Genomic DNA, 20,193 nt, shown 5'->3' on the forward strand with positions numbered 1-20,193 from the left:
TTTACTGTAATTGAGCAGATTTTCTCTCAATTAGTTTCACTTTGCAAACTGTGCATTAAAGAAAAAAGATCAGCAGCCATCTTTACAATAAAGCTTTTTGTTTTAATACAAATTACATTTGAAAATATACACATGATAAAGTCTGATGAGTCAGATCATAAACATTTACAACATATTTTTCGTACTGTATATGACGGACAACTGAAAACAGCTCCGTCAGGTCTGTAAGGCACAGCTGAGTTTGGTTCTGCAGGAACATCAACACTGGATGTGTGACTACAAGTAAAAGATGTCATTGTAAGTTGAGAAACATTTGTGAATGAAGCAGGATAACAATTAAAATAGTACACATCATCATCATCATCATCATCAAGCTAAAAACAAAAGTGACTCTGAAAATATTCCCTTTTTTAAGTTAAGCTGAGTTTTCAGGCGTTGGTTTAATGTCTGTGGTGTCGTAGAGACATGAGTGAAGGGATTGACTGGGAATGTGCTTGATCCAGGTTTTCTAATGTCGTGGCCACATGATCAAAATGGAGCCGAGTATCAGAACCCAACTCTGCAGAACCTGCTGGCTGAGACTATGCACCAGATGGAACAACTTTGCAAACGTTTCCAGAAGCAGTCAAAACACAGTTCAGAGAAACAATGTGCGTTTGTCGTTCAGGACATGAAATATTTTCAGTGCGAAGCTCTGGGTGTTGACTCTGTTTGCAGCGTAGAGCTCTGACCACAATAATGTGTCGTGAAGAAGTCTTTCACTTTGCCGTTAATGAGGTGGAATTTTAGGAACAATCTGCAAAAAAGTCTGATAGGAGAAGAACCGTAGGTTCCTCAGAACTTTAAAGAACAATTGTCCAGTTCACTCACGTTCCACTAAAACGCCTCAGTACTCTTCTTTGATGTTCAAAGGGAGGGATGAAGGGGATACCAGCCCATTGCTGCCACTGCTGCTTGTCACCATGGCAACGCCGCCATTTCCGTGAAGCCCTCCTCCCGTGTTGCTGTTGCTGCCGATGGGAGGCGTAGGTGTGGTGGTGGAGGAGGCCGGCTGCTGGAGCTTCTTCTTGTTGATCTTTCGCTCCTTCGCCCGGCGGTTCTGGAACCAGATCTTCACCTGTTTACACAAAGACACATGGGATTTGACACATTGTGAGAAAAACTCTGAGATCACTCGGTCTCAACCTGGAAATTTAGAGACACAAGTCAGTTTTGAAAGGTCAAATTAAGAATAAATATTTCAGATTCTGAGCAATTTGTAGGTTATAGATTGAATCAAAGCTAATTAGTCGTATTGACCATGTTACTACACCTCATAGTGAGGTGAACATTCATTGGTGGATTGACTGATTACTCGTTGCTGGCCTGGTTAAAAATGACTGTGCTCAGACTGTGTCCAATAAAGGTGCAGTAAAATATCGTCAGCGGCTCTGATAAGGTTTCACTTCAGCCTCTGTGTGCTGGCGTACCTGTCTCTCCGACAGGCTGAGCGCTGTAGCGAGCTCGGCCTTTCTCCTGATGGTGATGTATTTGCTGTAGTGAAACTCCTTCTCCAGCTCCAGACGCTGGTGGTCGGTGTAAACCACTCTGTACTTGTCTTTGGTCCGAGTCTTTCCATCTGTAAAGCACCGAAACAGAAGCAGGTTCTCGGTTAAGTGGGACACAATCTTTGTGTCAACACCCGGCGATGAGTGAGACGTGGCTGAAAAAGTAGCTATTTTAAAGAATCATTTTAAAGTTTTCCCTTTCCACACCGACCAGACCCTTAAAATTCTGACTACATTTGGTTTAGTTGACTGAACTTTGGGTCCAAACTTTTAGCTCATAGTTAAAATGTGTTGGTTGCATTATCTGGAGTCAAATAGCAGGTTCAGCACTAAGTCCAATGTGATATGATAACTACGAATCAAACTCTGCAGCATGAAGTAAATGTTCATGTTCAGTTTTGTTCCCGTGCAGCTCTCCAACTAAAATAACCGTACAACTATTTAGGCAAACTAAGGAACAGAGCTGACGTCATACAGTGAACTCCACAGAGCACTGATTACCACTTCCTGTGTCCTGTTAGTGTGATAAACAGAAGCTTTGCTTCAGCCATGTGTGGATGATCTAAAACTTCACCAACACAACAGAACATAGAGAGCAGCTAATAAGTTCTCACCTTCTGCTGTAACAGCAAGAATTTGGGCCCTTTTATCACCAACCAGGACGATTTTGTCTGATATTTACTGTCTGCTCTCTCATCGTCGTTACTTATTATGCATTTGCCATTATGCTAAGAATAAAATGTATCGTGTACAGAGAGGCTATGGAGCTACAGGTCTCCAGGATTGGACTCCAAAGTTCTGTACTGCAGTCTCTGGGGGTCCAGGCCTGGCTGTTGGCCTTAATTCAAGTCAGTGGTCTATTAAAAGGATTTCGAAGCTGCTACATATTGAAACTTTAAAGGATCATTTTATCCAAACTTGTACGATTCATCCAGATCTCATGAGGTAAATGTCAGCAGTCAAACTGCCTTATTTCATCATGGTGATTTAAAAGTAAAAAAAAGTTATTTTTTAGATAAATGGTACATTTTCAGGTTGGTGGGTCAAACCAACCAAAGGAGCTGCTTCTTACTGTTGCTAAATGTCCATCACATTTCGCAGAAAGCGTGAGTTGAGTGTGTGTGTGTGTGTGTGTGTGTGTGTGTGTGTGTGTGTGTGTGTGTCCACTGTCCATGCCCGTCCGGACAAGATTACACAGAGAGTATGATTCCCGCTTTAATCTACAAGTAGAACAAGGAAGCACCACATTGTGGTTCAGTCACTGGTTCCACATTTGTTAGCATTTATTTGAAATGTGTCTGTATTGAAACACACACAAACTGTCAATGTCTTTGTCACTTTAACAACCGAGGTGTATGGAGGTGGAGCGTTTTGCTCTTTGTGACGTGTCCATGTTTAACGAAGCCATTTCCACTCCACAAAATCACACCGACTGTTAGTATGTAAAAAGGCGAATGAGGCGTATGGAGTATTTTATATTATGTGTTATAAAGTGCTCACAGAAAGTGCCAGACTGATGGAGCTGCTCCCTCCAGGACTCCTGTATTCAAATGGACAACCTGCCTGAGCTGGATTTGCATAAAATGAGGCCTATCTGCTCCGAGACATTTATCAACAGCGTTCAGGTGTTGGTTAAACTAACACTTTCACATGGCTTCAGCTGCTATTAGAAAAGAATATTTTGATTCGATATAAAAGGTACATCTTGATATAAAGCTTCCTTTAAAAGCTCATAAAGCTCAGTTAGAGCTGCTCTGAACCAGCTCTTACTTATGCTGCTATAGACTTCAGACGTTTGCTCCGGACTGATCAGAAGTGTATTCACAGAAAAGCCGCCTGCTGACATCACACTGTCAGACACACGTCCATTTACAAACCAAACACCGTGTAGTTTGAAGTAAACAGTTTTTTTGCTGCATAAAGTCTGAATTATAGGTCACAAAGAAGCAGAACGTTTTCTCCTCAATGATGAAACATGACATCAACATGATGAAATATAACCACAGTCACACAAAATGAACATAAAGAGATGAAGATGAACCACAAACACTACTTGCTACTAACTACAGGAGCAATGACTGAATTCACAACATGTCATTTTCTTAACGTACTTGCACTTTTCTTTGTTTACTTTACTCTATTACAAAGTAATCAGTCTGAGTCCTTCTTCCACCACTGCACATTACTGATGCATGAAGGCTGCTTCATTTATAATTCAGCTATCAGCACAACTTAGCTAAGTATTTGTACATCAGAGAAAACAAAGAGAGGGTGTGTGTGTGTGTGCTGCTACACTGGAAACGCACACTCAGCTGTGTTAAAGTTAATTAAAAGGCCTTCAGTTCTCGTTACCACACTCTGATTCAGTATTAACACTGAACACACACACACACACACACCCCGTCTGGCCTATGACAGGTCACTGGGGCGAATTAAAGCTCAAACCTTTTAGTTTGAGGGGAAACATCTGTCAGAAAGTAAAAACCAGCCATTTGATTGAGGCGGGCAGATAACGAGGTGCACGGAGACACTAATGAAGGAGCGTAAATCAAAAAGCTCTTCACCTGAACCCCGGAGAGACACAGAGACAGACGTTTCATCACTACCACATCAGCTATTCCTCCTGTGTTTCTGGACTTTGGACGGACCACGTTTGAGGCTTTTAGTCTGAGACATTTATGGCCGCATTTTGATCAGCTCAGAAGATGGAGACTTCAGGTCAAAAAGCATTCTGTCATCAATAAAGGGAGGAGAAGCCGAAGCTGCTGGACATCTTGTCCTTGTCCATTTGGCACTTGTTTCATTCAAACTTAAGTTGACCTGGAGCGTTTTAATTTAAATTTGTCCACGCCAAGTGCTTTGGAATGGACAAACATGAGACAACAAAGACAATAAAGCTGATGGACAAATCATAAGAGTGGAGACGACTCATAGTGGGTTTTTATGTGGATTATTAAAAAAATAATAATGCTATTGACCAAATTTCTCTGAAGCAGTGAATGCTGGATAATTTAATGTAAAAACTCCAGTGAAGAAAAAAGTCTTTTTTTTTCAAGTCACAAGAAACTGTGCAGAAAACACTGATTTACTGTTTGGTGGAAAAAGCAGGTACAAGTACAAACCGTCTCCTTCTCAATTGTACTTGAGTAAAAGTACTTTCCACCTTGTGCCATGACAAACTCAGGTCACACTTCAAAGTGGGAACTCTCTTGTAAACTCTCGTTTTCTCCACCCAGAGACAAGCGGGGGACAAAGCCCCGGGGAGACATGTCCGGGGGTGGTGGTGGGGGGACATTAACATCACAACAGCTTCAAACCGGCTTCACACGTTTGATCCGGCGACAGAGACACGATGGGAATCTTTGAGCAGGCAGCTTTTATGAAATAATCTGACATGAAAATCATAAATTGACATGGAAAAGTTCAGCAAATGAGCCTTAAAGTAAAAGATAAATCCAGATAAAAGCGGACGGTTATAACATCGTCAAGATGGTTTGACGGATACAAAAGTAAAAAAACTCCAGAAATAACAAAAAAGAAAAATCCGCGAGGGCGTGAGAAGCGAACATGTTTCAAAAAAGTGAATGAAAATAGATTTTGGGCAGAAATTCCTCTAATTCTGAAAAATAAGGTGAAACAATGAGAAAATGGTTAAAACTACAAATACACTAATATGGAAAATGCAAATTGTAAATTTAAGTGAAAAGGGAGAAAATACAAAGCTGCACCAGATGATGTTTGTAATAAAGTCAAATCCTCAAAGCCATAAAAACACACACGCAGCTGATTTATTAAAACAACTACTGTGTCCCTCTTGACTCTCTTTGACAGTAGAAGCTGCAGTTTCCGTCTGATTAAAAGTCCAAATGTTGACATTATTACTGCGCTGTGGTATCTGCAGCCCGAGTACAATTGTGCGGACATTTGAGTATCATCTCCTGTATCTGTCTCATATTAAAATGGGAAACAGTCCGCAGCCGCTTGCGCTACAGGAACCTGCACTTTAGGCCCAACAGCGGTTTAAAAGCTGCTGCTGTGTGGAACATGAGGTTCTGTCAGGCGGATTGAGATTTCAACCTAAACCAGGAAACTCTCTAAATTAGTTAAAATCAATTTCTCTCAACATGACAGGATGTGTAAACTGCTAAAAACGCGTCATCCCAGCTCTTACTTGGGTTTGGGGGCCGTTCGGTGGAGCGTCGGATCCAGTCGTACGGGTTCCTCCTTTGCGGGGATCCGGGGGACAGCTGCACCGCCGACGGGTTGATGGAGGGGGGCAGCAGCGCCGGCGGCTGCCCTGGGAACTCTGGAGGGCTGAAGCCCAGCGTGGGCCCCACCGAACCGGGCATGGGGGGCGCGGCGGGAGCCCCTCCAGCGGCGGCGGCAGCGGCAGCCGCAGCCGCAGCGGCGGCCGGGTGTCCGTAGTGGTGCGACGACCAGTCGTCCCGTGTCGGAGGTGGAGGGGGAGGGTAGGCCGTACTCCAGCCGCTGGCCCCGGACCCGGCCTGCTGAGCCGAGTGCGGGTCGTTGTTGATGCCGTGGTGGTGGTGGTGGTACCCGGCGAAGTCCGAGTACTGGGGCGGACCGGGCACCGGGAAGTTCTGCGGGCTGAGGCTGAGCCCCGGGTGACGGGTGACCGCGCTCTGGTGCGGGTACATGGCGGGGTCCTTGTCCAACTGCAGGTAACTCACGTACATCTTTGCAGGTGAGGGGACTCCCTCAGCATAGTGCGGATCCAGCCTGGCTCCTCTCTCACCTGGTCTACAGGTGAACCCAGCGTCACTGTGTCCACACCTCCACCTGTTCCGTGTCTCTGCGGTTTCTCCATCAGCGGCCCGTTAAAAACTGCGCAGTCACATGGCTCAGTTTTATTGCTCTTATCTCTGTCACTCCCTCCCCCCCCCCCGCCTCCTGCTCATTCTTTCTTCCTCTTCTTCGTCACCTCCTCCTCCTCCTCACACTGTCACTCAGCACCGACAGCAGGAACCACACGAGCTCATCTGGACCCAGACATCCAAAAGCTGAAATGCGCAGGTCACCGCGCAGGTTACCTGACGCCCCCCCCCCCCGTCCTCCTCCTCTCTCCGGGCTGCAGTCTCCTCTCTGTCGGCCTCCATTTGCATGACAGTCCGCTGCTGCACTTCAAAGGCCACTTCAAAGGAGCAGAGACAGAGCAACAAATGACGGGAAGAAGGACGGCAACGTCTCCGTCCTCTCCGGTCCCTCCTCAGCCTCTGTCCAATGATAAAACCTAAAAGACACGTTATAGTAAAATAAAACGACGTGTCAACAGTCTCTGTCCTCACGTTGTAACTGTCTTCAGGTTTAGAATTGAGGTATTTGAATCTCGGACTGTAGTTACAAATATATTAAATTAGAAATTCTATAATAAATCCTAATATTTTAATATCAATAAATTACCAATGTATCTAAACGTATTGAATTTGTTGGTTGGGTTGTTTTTTCCCCGAGAATTTATTAAAATAAACACGGTAAAAAGTTTGAATCATCGGTTTATCTTTTGTTTTTTTCTTAAAATGTAAAATATTGTTTAAATAATTGATTGTTTTTTTGTTCTTTACTCAAACTTAATTGACTATTAAAATGTTCCCTTTCGACTTTGAATGTTACAAAATCTAAAAATGAAAAACTTAACCTGATGCAGAAAACGTCATCTCAGCTCCGTTAATAAAATAAAATATTTAATCTAAAATAGGATAAAAAAACGTTTTGCATTTTTAAACAATTTACAAAAGAAAAAACCCAATGAAACACATATATAATATTATCACACATCAATAATATTACTGATGTGTGACTGTATTAAAAATGGTCCAGTTGGAGCTCTGTATTTTTAAAAAATATAATCTTAATCAAAATTTAATCTTTTTAGATGTTCTAGTGAGTTTCAACAACAATAATAATTACAAAATAATAATAATAATAATAATAATAATAATAATAATAATAATAATAATAATAATAATAATAATAAAATAAGTATTATTAGTATAATAACTTTAATCATATGTTAAATAAACACCACAAGATCTAAAGAGCTATTTTTTCTTACATGATAATATGAAAAAAGTATTTTTTAAAATTAAACTAAGAGCTCAGTTCCAACTTAAAAACAACTCAGTTAATGATAAATGATGAAATAATGATTGTCATTAGATAATATTTGATCAATTTAATGAAACGTGTTTCTGCAGTAACAATTAAAAACGAATTACACTCGTTGTGAACATGTTTCCCTCTCAGATATCTGCATTTTGCAGTGAAATTTCATTATTCAGCAGTAATTCCGTTTTCTGTCTTGTTCAAACGTTTAAGGAATAAAATAAATTAATCCTTTTTATTAGCTTGTGAATTAAAATAAAAAAGTTCCTTCAATGCAACACGGGGAAGTTTATTGTCGGTGTATTAGTACAAGCAACGGAAGCAGTAGAGTCACAAATTTGATTGATTTTTAAACATTTAGTTTGTTTTACTGCAGCAAATTATTTCTGGTTATTTTACAGAAATATCACTAATGATAACGTACGTTTCTCTGCAGGCGTTTAAACATTTTTATTACGCAGCTGTCGCTTCACATGTGTGACGTAATCGTGGGCTTTGGCGTGACTGTAATAGAAACTGGAAACAGGAAATGAAAGAAATGTAAGTATATTAAGTGTATCTATGATATATAAACAGTATAGTACGTAGTAAATTAAAATACATTTAAGTGGCTTTGACAATCATTGTGTCATAGACACAATAAAGTAAAATTTGTGTTATAAAATAAAAATCCATGATATCATTAAAACATTTTTTTGTTAATTGGATTTTGTGCCACTTTGAAAAATGTTAATTCAGTGTATGAAGATTAATGTGAAGTCTTCCCACCATCCCACATTTCTCTGACACCGGCCTGGAGGAGCTTCACCTTCTCCGCTGTCTTGCAGCCCATCAGAACACAGGCATGTCGTCCTCCTGCTTAATGAGAGTTTCAGGTGACACCAGCCGCCGTGTTAAATCACAACCGTTCACCAAAGTTCTCCTGGGCCATGTGGCCACAGTCATCGCAGTAACGTGACAGTTCTTTAGAGCTGCCTGAGGCTCAAAGGTCGGACACATTCAGCAGATTCCACCTTTGGCCTTTATTCACTGCGATTTTCCCCAGACTTTCCACAATGGTAGGTGCTACATTTTTCAGTAAAGACCCTCAGGAATCTGTACTTTAGGCAGATAAACAAAGGTCAAACAAACTGACAAATGAATAGTTTGATGCAGTGAACAGGATTTATACTAAACTTCCTCTTTTTGTTACTTTTCTCCCACTTTAAACACACAGAGGACATTTTATACTAAGAAGATTTCAGCCTCATTTTACACATTTCTGCACAGAATAAAGTCGTCCACCGAGAGGACTTTCTGCCGATCATGTTCCACAGGACGGAGACATGTCCTCCCCAAACGTTTTAGTAATATATTAATTGAAAGTTGCCCTTTACTATAATTATCAACATTTCCTCAATATGTTTTCAGAAAATTGTATCTGTTTGCCATAAATTCCCTCCCCAATAAAACTTGAAGCCTTTCAGTTTTATAGAAAGGAAGTTTTCAGAAACATGGCTGCCTGGACAGTGTTTCCGGGTTTAATTACAATGGAAGAGAAGCAACAAAAAAGGCAAAAACTATAGAAGATACAGTATCTGATATGAAAAGATTAAATGTTTAATACATTGTCTCAAAGGGATGATGTCAAAAAAACGCCTCTGAAGTCCATTGTCCACACGTTTGCCTGTGCTCAGTTTGCTCTGTTTGCTTTAGTTTGGCCTAGTTGTTGCCTTGCTCATGAGCACGGTGCTGCAGGGATTTAAACCTCCCACTTCTGCTGCCCTCCTGAGGAGGAATTATCTGTGTCTTTATGGATTTATGGGAGATTTATTGTTTTACACTGATGAGTATTTAGCTTAGTCTGCTGCAGTAAAATCACATAAAAGCCACAATAAGTCTCATTACACACATCAGTATTTGTGTTTTCAAGTGTTTGATAGATGTTATATTGGTGTTATCTTAACATGAGCAGCTTCCATTGCTTCTGTCTGTTAAACCATTTCAATCAACATTACACCCGTAAAATGCTTTTACTCAGAAAATTCAGCTATTCACAATGTTGACAAACTTTTCATTCCAGACCCTGAAATTCTTCAGATTTTTAGTTTTCAGTTTCTGTTTCTGTACAATACACAAACCATTTGTCAAACTTAAAAGTATATTATTTATTTTTATTTATTTATGAATATTTTGTTATTTTTATTGGCCCAGAAATTTACACTTTTATGTGTGAGTGTATCATCAGTGTAAGTGTAAACATGATCGGTAGGAAAGTGTAACATCATCAATGACATCATATAATTTCCTTTAAAAAGTCAGTCAGTTGTCAGGGAAACGATGTTTTGGTACAGCTATTGGAGCTAGAAGGTAGTGGAGGACAGTTGAGTGCGTAGCCATGGAGGTACACGGTTTCTTACCGTATTCTGTGGAATTATTTAGACAAACGTCTTCTGATGAATTTATTGGTTATCTTCTCAGTGTTTTGTCTGGAAATACTTTAGTGGGAACTCAATTGTGGATCGAGGAATTTAATAAATGTTCAGTGTTTTGTCATACAATGAGCTCTGGAGTGGATAATTGTTGGACCACCTGACTCTACAACACTATTGGCCTGTTTCCACCTCTGGGGACTAGGAACCTTTTGAGAAACTTAGTTCCTCTGATTGCATTTTTAACACAGGTTCCAGAGCTGAATTTCTTACATCTCAAACCCTTTTCTGGAGTTTAGTTCCTGGGAAAAAAAAGAGAACTAAATAGTTATTTTGCTTAGTGCTTAGTAGATTATTTACTAGTTTTTCATGGTTACACATATCACATGTCTTTGGGGCTTTTACTCAGTGACTTACTTTGCTTTGTGCACCTGTCACCCATCCATCCATCTTCCTCTTCTAATCCAATATTGGGTCACAGTTGGAGCAGGCTCAGGATAGTAATCCAGACTTCCTTCTCCCCAGACATGTTCTCAAGCTCCTCCTGAAGCCTTCCTTGGCCAGATAATCTGGAGTATTTTCTCCGTCTGCCCTGGGGTCCCCTCCCAGTTAGACATCCATCCAATGGGAGGTGTCCAGGGGTCATGACAAATGCCCAAACCAGCTCAACTGGCTCCTTTCTCAAACTGTCTCATAAGTTCTTTTTGTTTTGTTTTGTTTTTGTTTTTTTGTCCTTTCGGCTTATCTTGAGTTCAGGGTCGACACAGACACATCATTTTGTCTGAATGTTTATTTCAGTGTCTTGACAAGAGAGGTTCAGTGTCTTGTCCAGAGACGCTTCGGCATATAGCACGAGACCAAATGACAAAAAAACTTGACTTGAATGTAAATGATTTATATTCAGCAAATGTTATCTTTCACCAGTTGTTACGTTACACCCTGACATCCCCGAGTTTATTAGTTTGATCTAAAGGCGTAAAAAAAACTGTGCCAAATCAACATGTGGACAAAATGATCCGCTGTGTCAACCCTGAACTCACAGGACAAGCCGAAAGGACAGAAAATACAAAATAAATAAATTCTAAAGCTGAAGCCAAAGACAGAGACAAGGAAAGGCCTAATAAAGGAGGACAGAGCAAGAACTAAGAGCAGAGATAAGGAGGATTGTGTGTGTGAACTGGGTGTCCATCTTGTTTCTGTTTTCCTCTGTCACCTGTCTTCAGGTAAACCATTAACCAGCCAACGGTCATAAACTCCACTTTATGGAAAGTTTAATGATGGTGGTGGGTCGTAAACACTGAATCCTTTTAGGGCTTGCTGGCTGTTGTTCACCTTGACATAGTTTGCATGCAAGAAATAACGTCAGTGAGGGTCGAGTTTAACCCTGAAAAACTCCTCCTCCACTAGCTTAACTTACATGTAGCAAAAAGGCAGGCGAAATCGTCCCGTCAGTAAAAGATCGAGTTAATCAAAATGTAATAGAGAGTATATACAATGATCAGCCATAACATTATTACCACCTGCATAATAACCAGTGGGAGAGGACCAGTGGTAACTGGTACTGGTAACTGTACGTTATGAGGTAGTGCCTCCATGGATCGGATTTGTTTTTCCAGCACATCCCACAGGGGCTCGATTGAATTGAGACCTGGAAAATGTAAACTCATTGTGATCCTCAAACTGTTTCTGAACCGTTTTTCCAGTGTGAAACGCTGAATTAAGCTGTTGAAAGAGTCCACTGACATCAGAGATTAGCGTTTCCATGAAGGGTGTACTTGGTAGGTGGTGCGTGTCACAACAACATCCACTTGAATGGCAGGACCCAAGGTTTCCGATCATCAAACTGCCTCCACTGGCTTGCCTTCCTCCGATGGTGCATCCTGCTGCCATCTCTTATTCAGGGAAGCGTTGCATATGCTCCAGGCCATCTGTATGATGTAAAAGAAGATGTGATCAATCAGCACAGGCCACCTTCTTGGTCGAGTTCTGATGCTCATCTGCTCATTGTGTGGTGCTTTTGGCAGTGGACATAGGTCAGCATGTTCACTCTGACTGGTTCATGGTTATTCAGCCCCATATGCAACAAACTGAGTGTGTTCTGACACCTTTCTATCATATCCAGCATCAGCTTGAGCTACAGTAGCTCTTCTACTGGTTTGGACTACATGGGCCAGCCTTCACTTCCCGCGTGCATCAGTAAGGCCGTTTCCTTCCTTAGACCACTTTTGGTAGACCCTGACCACTACAGGCCGAGAACATCCAACAAGAGCTGGAGTTGTGTAGATCCAATCGTCTACACATCACATTTTGAAACATGAAAAAGACACTGAAATTCTTACTCTTGCTCATGTTTTCTGCTTCCAGATTACAGTTGTCTTTTTCAGGAAAGCTGATTTCTTAAGTGCCATGTAAACAGGAAAGTTGGTTTCTGAAAACAGGGTAGGGGAAACCTGGTTTTGGCAGGTAGATTTCTGTCAGAGAACGCTGATTTCTTTGCCATGTATATGAGAACATTTAACTGTGAGCCAGGCTTCCAAAGTGTATGACACGCTGCTTGGATATAAAAATGTTAAACAATATCACAACTTAAAGAAATCTACGGTCCTTTTTATTAAACATGAGTTTAATTGTTATTTAGAAAAGCTCTAGTCGAGGGCTGGATTTTTATTTTTACGTAATTACATTTCAAAATGATTTTCTGTTTGAACTCCACTCACCATTGATGCTGTGTGAACTGCCCCTTGTGAACAGGACATTTAGGGCTTAAAACAGAACATAAACTATTGTTTCTTTGAATTATTATAACAGTTTTATCAGTGTTTTTATTGTATTGAATACAGATTAATTTATGTGGGAATCAATATTAATATTGCTGCTGTTTATTGTGGGTTATTACGTAGTAGCAGAGTAAACCTAGAAATCTACATGAGTACCTCCAAAGTATAAATACACAGTTTACCTGCACAGAGACTTTTTTTCCCCACACAATGTGCTTCTTTGTTCCAAATAAATAATATTTGCTGGTTAAAATCTCACCTCCTCTGCAGCACAGTCTAATGATAAGAACATTCTCAAATAATTCTGTTTTTAACATTGAGCAGTTGTAGAAGAAATCGACATAAATGTCTCCATGTACACAGTGATATGTACCTGTGTACCTGGAGATATGTATCTTGTTAAATTCAAATCAATTAAATCCATCTCACTTCTGATTAGCCAGTTCAAGTCTGTTGGTGTCACAGTGAGGAAAAAACTGCAGTATTTTTGGTAAAATGTACTTACAGTAGTAAAATGACTCATTAAGCAGAAACCCCCCACTACTTTGACGGTGTTGGCCTTAACACACAGTGACGTTATCTGCTGCTGCCACCTTGTGTTTAACATTGGCCATGCTACCATCTTTTGCAGTATTGTCTTTCACTGGCATCGTTTAATTTTTCAATTGCAGATTTTTGTTTTAAACTCGTCATGTTGTTTCTCAATCATCATGTGGACCGTACTTCTGTAAAGTGTCTTAAAAACCACTATGGGGTTAATGTATGCTATGGACTGAAGTTTCAGAAGTCATGAGCTTTGAGGGTTGCTTCTTTTGTCCGTTATGATCCCGTGGAAACATTTGTGGACACTGTGGAAAGCAAGAAACTTTTAGTTTTAGTCAGATGCATAAAAATAGCTCTGAAGTTTCTTCCAAATATTTGTGAGCTACAAAGTAACCATGGACACAAAATAATACACAGTTAATTGTAAAAGGTGGTTGTTCAGTTCAGGGCGTTTGTGTCCCATGTGGTCATGGAGACAACAGAGCCCCTGAAGTGTCCATCTGCTCCTGAAAGGTATCAGTCTGTAGCTGAAAGAACTTCCCCTCAGCCGCAGATTAAAGTGGGCTGGATGACACTGATAATAATGGATGATGGACTAAAGTTGTTCAGGACAATGATTATTATATGAATGTTATAGGTTTAACAACATCGTATTAGTCTCTGTGTAACAGCTACTGCATCACAAACATTATCTCAGGGTTTTATAAAGTATCTATCCGTCCTCCTCTGTGTCATGACACCCAGACTGTCAAGTTTCAGCCCAGCAGCAGCTTTCTCGTCCTTGATCCGTTTGTGCAGTACCTGGGACAGATCTAGGACGAAATACTGATACTTTAAAACCTTTCACCTGTTTAAAGAGAGAAATGTGGCTCCATAGTCCATCTGAGTCCTGAGACTCTTTATGATGAGTTCATGTACAGAAATACACACTGAACATCAGTGTCAACATTGGATCTACAGTGATTGTCCCCACTACATCTGGGGGACATCATCATCAACCAACTGAGCTTTAAAGACCACATCTCCTCAGTCTGTATAACAGCAGATTTGCCCACTACAACATGAGAAAGATCAGAACCTACCTCACGGAATATACAACCCAACTCATTGTACAGGCGTTGGTCATATCTCGTCTCGATTACTGCAACGCTTTGTTGATGGTGTTACAGATATCCACAATCAAACATTTGCAGATGAGCCAAAAGGTGGCAGCTCGCCTTATTTTTAATCAGCCAAAAAGGACCCATATCACACCACTCTTCAGATCTCTGCACTGGCTTCCTGTAGCTGCTCGCATCAGGTTCAAAGCTCTGTCTCTTGCCTACAGGGTGGTTAACTCAACAGCTCCTGCTTTACTAAACTCAGTCCCTCAGTCCACAGTCCCTCCCCTCTGCTGTGGTCTGCAAACGAACGACGTGTGTTGGTCCCAGCACCGCACAGAAGAAACCAAGCAAAACTCTTCAGTGCAATGATGCCACGATGGTGGAACGAGCTACCAAACCCTGCACGCTCAGCAAACTCACTCTCAATATTCAAAAAACTCTTGAAAACAGAACTCTTCTGCACCTTCCTATGCACTTAAATCTATTTTTTTGTTTAAATAAAAAAATCTTTTCTGCTCTTTCTTGCATCTCATGAAATGTAAACACTTCTGAGAAGACTTTGCTTTGATATTTTCTCCTTGACTCAGACTTTTGCTGCTTTGTGCCTCACTTTTAAGTTGCTTTGGATTAAGTTGTCTGCTAAATGACTAAATGTGAACTTAACCAGTATAGAACAGCTGATTTAATTCTGGGGTGGGAAGGTTTACAGACAACTGCCCCTGTAAAGTGTTATCACAATTGTTCCTAAGACAACAGTACACTACAGAACATCAATATTCACTGTTTGTCCACTGCAGACTGAACCTCACACCTAAGCAAACAAACAACGTCCAGGTCACTGGTCTGTTTCATTAGAACCTCAAAGTCTGGTTCTGTCCTCTTTAGAACATTTTGTCTGTTCATCTGCTCTATGCTGCAAAAATACGGAACAGAACCACAACAAAGGTCTGCACAAAGAAACATGTTCACATTAGTGAATCTGATTATTAGGACACATTCAAGTCAGAACCTTGTAAACAGCTTAAACACCGTCATCATGCTCACACGTCCACATGAACAAACCAAGATATAAACGCGTTTTTATTTTAAATCATTTTTACCATCCATCACTAATTTATGTCATGTTTGCTGAAAAGGCAAAAGAAAGAACATCAAGAATCCCAGGGTGGCCAAGAAGGCTGCTAAGAGTCTGAAGAAGGCTCCAGCAGCCAAGAAAGCCCCCGCTAAGAAGGCGGCCAAGCTCAAACCAATAGGGCAGCTGCAAAGAAGTGAACAGAGCTGATTCTTTGTGGCGAACGAGAAGAGACGAATCTTCAACTCTGCGGAGAATCCGTGCAGACAGGGGCGGGACTTTATTTTGATTAGTACACATAAGGCCAATCACATGCGAGAACAGACTAGGATCATACCATTATGTGCAAGGAAGGAAGGAAAGAAAGGGGAACTGTGGCATTTGTTCGCGGGGTTGTTTTCAGTTTAGTCACAGGTTTGATTAGAACATCAGTAGTTTTCTAATGAAAAAAAAAATGGCGTAAGACTACATTAGCCAAAAGTATAAGGCCAGAGTGACGTCATCACCTACAGGCTCCTAAGACCTAGTTCACATATTCAAACCTTAACGCTGATCATAACCAAGGTCTAGTGTTTACAGTGAGATCGGTGCAGACACATAAGAAACTCCGCTCTTTATTGGTGGTGTGTGGCTCTGAAAAGAGCCGTTGTGGTGGTTGAAGCGGGTCCCCGTTTACTTCTTGGCGGGTTTCTCGGTCTTCTTGGGCAGCAGCACCGCCTGGATGTTGGGCAGCACGCCGCCCTGAGCGATGGTGACTCCTCCCAGCAGCTTGTTGAGCTCCTCGTCGTTGCGCACAGCCAGCTGCAGGTGACGGGGGATGATCCTGGTCTTCTTGTTGTCGCGGGCGGCGTTTCCAGCCAGCTCCAGGATCTCAGCGGTCAGGTACTCGAGAACAGCCGCCAGGTAGACGGGAGCTCCGGCCCCAACACGCTCAGCATAGTTGCCTTTGCGCAGCAGCCTGTGGACACGACCGACTGGGAACTGGAGCCCAGCACGGGAGGAGCGGGTCTTTGCCTTGGCTCTAGTCTTACCGGCGCCTTTACCACGTCCAGACATCTTAACCTTTGCTCGGAATAGTAAGAAAACGTTCAACACAGCTCAGTCAACGGCCTTATATTCATACACAGCTGCGCCATTGTTGATCACGTGTCATCGATCCTCCAATCAGCAGCCCTCATTTCGTTATATACGCTACAGAACAGCTGCTTTGCGCATTTTAGTAGTACGTTGTCTTATTTTATTATAACACAAGGAAGCATATATTGCATATGAATAATTTAAAAGCTACAATATCATGATCAATAAGGATTTACCTCAAATCCAGTCCAGACACTAAAACAGTATACTGTGGATGTACGTCACGTCCCTTACAACGTAGGTTCAGATTTGAAATCTCCCGCCTGCATGAGATCTAAAAAAAAGTGTAGTGTGTAAAACACACGACGTTTCATTTAGAGAATCTTCATATTGGTGAAATATTTACTACAGGGGAGGGCGGGGCGGTATATAAACGTTTAGTGTTGAATATTTAAGAAATATATATAAATAAAACCCATGACAATGTTAGTAAGATCATTGTTACAGTACATCCATCAACTAATAAAAAGAAAAACAAAATCCTGAAAGTGAAGTCATCTGCAAATCAATTTATGTAACTGCGCACCTGATGATTTGACGCAGTGCGGAGAACGGCGGTGATGCGCTTCACTGTAGGTGTAAACTTTGTAAGTCTGGGGTTGTGTCAAATAAATAGTTATAAACCAAACAGATATTTTCATTTCAGTTAGTTTCAGAGCGATTTTGTTAAAGACTTTGCTCTTAGTTTGTGTGTGTGGCTCTGAAAAGAGCCGTTGTGGTGGGTTTTGGGTTGGACCCTCTTACGCCCTCTCTCCGCGGATGCGGCGGGCCAGCTGGATGTCCTTGGGCATGATGGTGACCCTCTTGGCGTGGATGGCGCACAGATTGGTGTCTTCGAACAGACCCACCAGATAAGCCTCGCTGGCCTCCTGGAGAGCCATGACGGCGGAGCTCTGGAAGCGCAGGTCGGTCTTGAAGTCCTGAGCGATTTCTCGGACCAGGCGCTGGAAGGGCAGCTTGCGGATCAGCAGCTCGGTGGACTTCTGGTAGCGACGGATCTCTCGGAGAGCCACGGTACCGGGCCTGTAACGGTGGGGCTTCTTGACTCCGCCGGTGGCCGGAGCGCTCTTCCGGGCGGCTTTGGTGGCCAACTGCTTCCTGGGAGCTTTGCCTCCGGTGGATTTACGGGCGGTCTGCTTAGTTCTTGCCATTTCACTCAATGTATTCACAGTCAAAGAAGGAATGACGAAAGACTGAGGACCGCGGCTTTATAAAGGGACTGCCGGGGAAAGCTCAGCGCTGATTGGTCCAGGCGGGAAGGAGCGCGCGCACCTTACTTGGTCGCTTATTGGCCAAAAGAATTTGGAAATTCAAATGTAACCAATCAGAGAGACGGTTTAATGGCTTCTAAAGAAAGATAAATAATTTTATTAGGTTTTAAAATAGCAAAGTCCATTATTATGTAAATATTTGTTATATTTCTATACATTGAAACAGTGTTTAATATGAATATAAAAATATTATTATAAACTAATACTAGTAAGCCTTTATTAGTCTTACAGAAAGAGTAGGAAAAACAGTTGTTCAAACTGTTTTTATTTTTTAAACATGGATTATTTTGTAAAATGACAATAACTGCAATTCTTCAGTAATTTAAAAAGAACTCTTCACTCACAATACAAGACTCAGGCTTTATCTGATTTGACTTGTTTTTCCATCTCTGGTCTTTTAATTTAGGTGATGTTTGAAAAAACACAATATACAAAAAGTCACTAGTTAGAAAATTAGGTACATTTTATTGATGAAGATCATCCAGTGCTTTATACTTTAAACAATATAAACAACAACAACAACCTGCTGTTGGTTTGGATCAGTAACTGTTCTACACAGTCAAGTTACAAATAGTAGAAAAACCCTACACACACACACACACTCTCTCTCTCTCTGACCCAAACTACAGTTTCTGAAACGTAAAAACGTTTGGACCGATGAAGCCGCTACAACAGCTCAGTCCCGGCTTTTCTGACCAGTTCCCCGTAAGTTTGGCACAGATGGCGCTACAAATCACACCGGGAATCAGCTCTTCAGTGCGGGTGTGTGGCTCTTAAAAGAGCCTTTGTGTTGGTTGAGGAGGTCCGTTCACTTCTTCTTCGCTGCTGCCTTCTTGGCCTTGGGTTTGGCCGCGGGCTTTGCCGCCTTCTTAACGGGGGCTTTCTTGGCTGCCGGTGCCTTCTTCGGCACCTTCTTGGGGCTCTTGGCGGCTTTTTTAGGACTCTTTGCCGATTTCTTGACTGCCGCTGCGGGCTTCTTCACCTTCTTAGGGGATTTCTTAGCGGCTGCTGGCTTTTTGGCTGCCGCCGCTTTGGGCTTTTTAGCGGCTGCGGGTTTCTTGGTGGAGGGCTTCTTGGCTTTAACCGGAGCCTTCTTCTTCACCACTTTCTTCGCTGGTTTAGCGGCTTTCGGCTCCTTCTTGGCGATCTTAAAGGAGCCGGAAGCGCCGGTTCCCTTGGTCTGGGTCAGGGTTCCCTGGGTTACCAGCTTAGTGACGGTAATGTTGATCCGTTTGTTGGCTTTGGTCACATCGACCCCTTTAGCGGCCAACAGCTTCTTCAGGGCCGCCAGCGACGTCCCCTTCCGCTCCTTGGACTCGGCCACAGCGCTGACGATGAGCTTCGGCAGACTAGGTCCCTCCTTCTTAGGCCGGGAAGCGGCCTTCTTCTTCGGGGATTTAGCCGGAGCCTTACCCGGGGCGGCTGCTGTTGGAGCCGCTGCTTGAGCTGGAGCTTCTTCTGCCATGTTCGTTTTCCTCGGCGTCTGTCCGCACTCAGCGGAGGAGGCGGGAATTATAACGGATATGAGAACCGTGGAGAGGCAACCCGCCCGGCCGCGCTGCGGAAATGCAGAAAAGCTGCGACACTTGTGTTTTCTCCACTGCGTTTGGGGGATAAAATCCACAGAAAACAGAGGTTTACAAACACAAATGTTAGTGCAGCAATGAGACGCGGTCCTTACCTTCAGACAGAGCTCCTGTTTGTCCACAGGGACTCTTTGATTTGACTCAGACAGTCCTCAAACCTCCCTGAGACACCGTGACTTCGTCCAACCCGCAGCGAGTTTTCTTCACTTTTCGTCTAATAAAATTGTTCAAAGGGGGTCGTATTATATAATTCAGCGGTGCTGCAGAAAGTAGAGACCCCCGATGATGCGGGGACAGTGGGCTCACTCCCATAACGCGCTTCGTTTTGTTTTAATCAGTGAAGTTTGTGCTGGACGTAAACACACGCATGTTGTCTGTGACTGAACCGGTTCACAGACAGACTTCGGCCTCAAAACCGCTGCAAATTCACTTTTTATTTATGCATTGAACCTGACTTTTAACACAAGGCACCAACAACATGATTTAGTTTATGAATTATTTGGTTATTTTAGATTTCTGTAATATGAGCGGGTTTTAATCATGTGCCGTTGTAACACGGAAACGATCATGTGACATGAAGGGGATCAGGTTTGTCCCAGAGACAAATCCAAGTAATGACTGCT

At 42.3% G+C, this 20,193-nt stretch overlaps 4 protein-coding genes across 4 annotated transcripts; all 4 read right to left on the minus strand.

The window, feature by feature from the left end:
* Positions 1-81: 81 nt before the first annotated feature.
* cdx1b (caudal type homeobox 1 b) lies at positions 82-6,390 on the minus strand. The gene is made up of 3 exons (XM_067492677.1): positions 5,719-6,390; positions 1,470-1,618; positions 82-1,117 (listed from the first exon to the last, which is right to left on the minus strand). The coding sequence occupies exons 1-3, from the start codon at positions 6,242-6,244 to the stop codon at positions 887-889; spliced, it is 906 nt and encodes a 301-aa protein (XP_067348778.1). The 5' UTR covers positions 6,245-6,390; the 3' UTR covers positions 82-886.
* A 6,231-nt stretch (positions 6,391-12,621) lies between these two features.
* LOC137108301 (histone H2A-like) lies at positions 12,622-16,632 on the minus strand. The gene has a single exon (XM_067492711.1). The coding sequence runs from the start codon at positions 16,630-16,632 to the stop codon at positions 16,249-16,251; it is 384 nt and encodes a 127-aa protein (XP_067348812.1). The 3' UTR covers positions 12,622-16,248.
* A 212-nt stretch (positions 16,633-16,844) lies between these two features.
* LOC137108299 (histone H3) lies at positions 16,845-18,283 on the minus strand. Its single transcript, XM_067492708.1, has one exon. It carries the CDS (start codon positions 17,862-17,864, stop codon positions 17,454-17,456), a length of 411 nt encoding a protein of 136 aa, XP_067348809.1. The 5' UTR covers positions 17,865-18,283; the 3' UTR covers positions 16,845-17,453.
* Positions 18,284-18,422: 139 nt separating this feature from the next.
* LOC137108293 (histone H1-like) lies at positions 18,423-19,481 on the minus strand. The gene has a single exon (XM_067492699.1). It carries the CDS (start codon positions 19,447-19,449, stop codon positions 18,793-18,795), a length of 657 nt encoding a protein of 218 aa, XP_067348800.1. The 5' UTR covers positions 19,450-19,481; the 3' UTR covers positions 18,423-18,792.
* Between the last annotated feature and the right edge of the window lie 712 nt (positions 19,482-20,193).

This window comes from Channa argus, chromosome 22 (assembly GCF_033026475.1).
Source record: "Channa argus isolate prfri chromosome 22, Channa argus male v1.0, whole genome shotgun sequence".
Taxonomy (NCBI): Eukaryota; Metazoa; Chordata; class Actinopteri; order Anabantiformes; family Channidae; genus Channa; species Channa argus.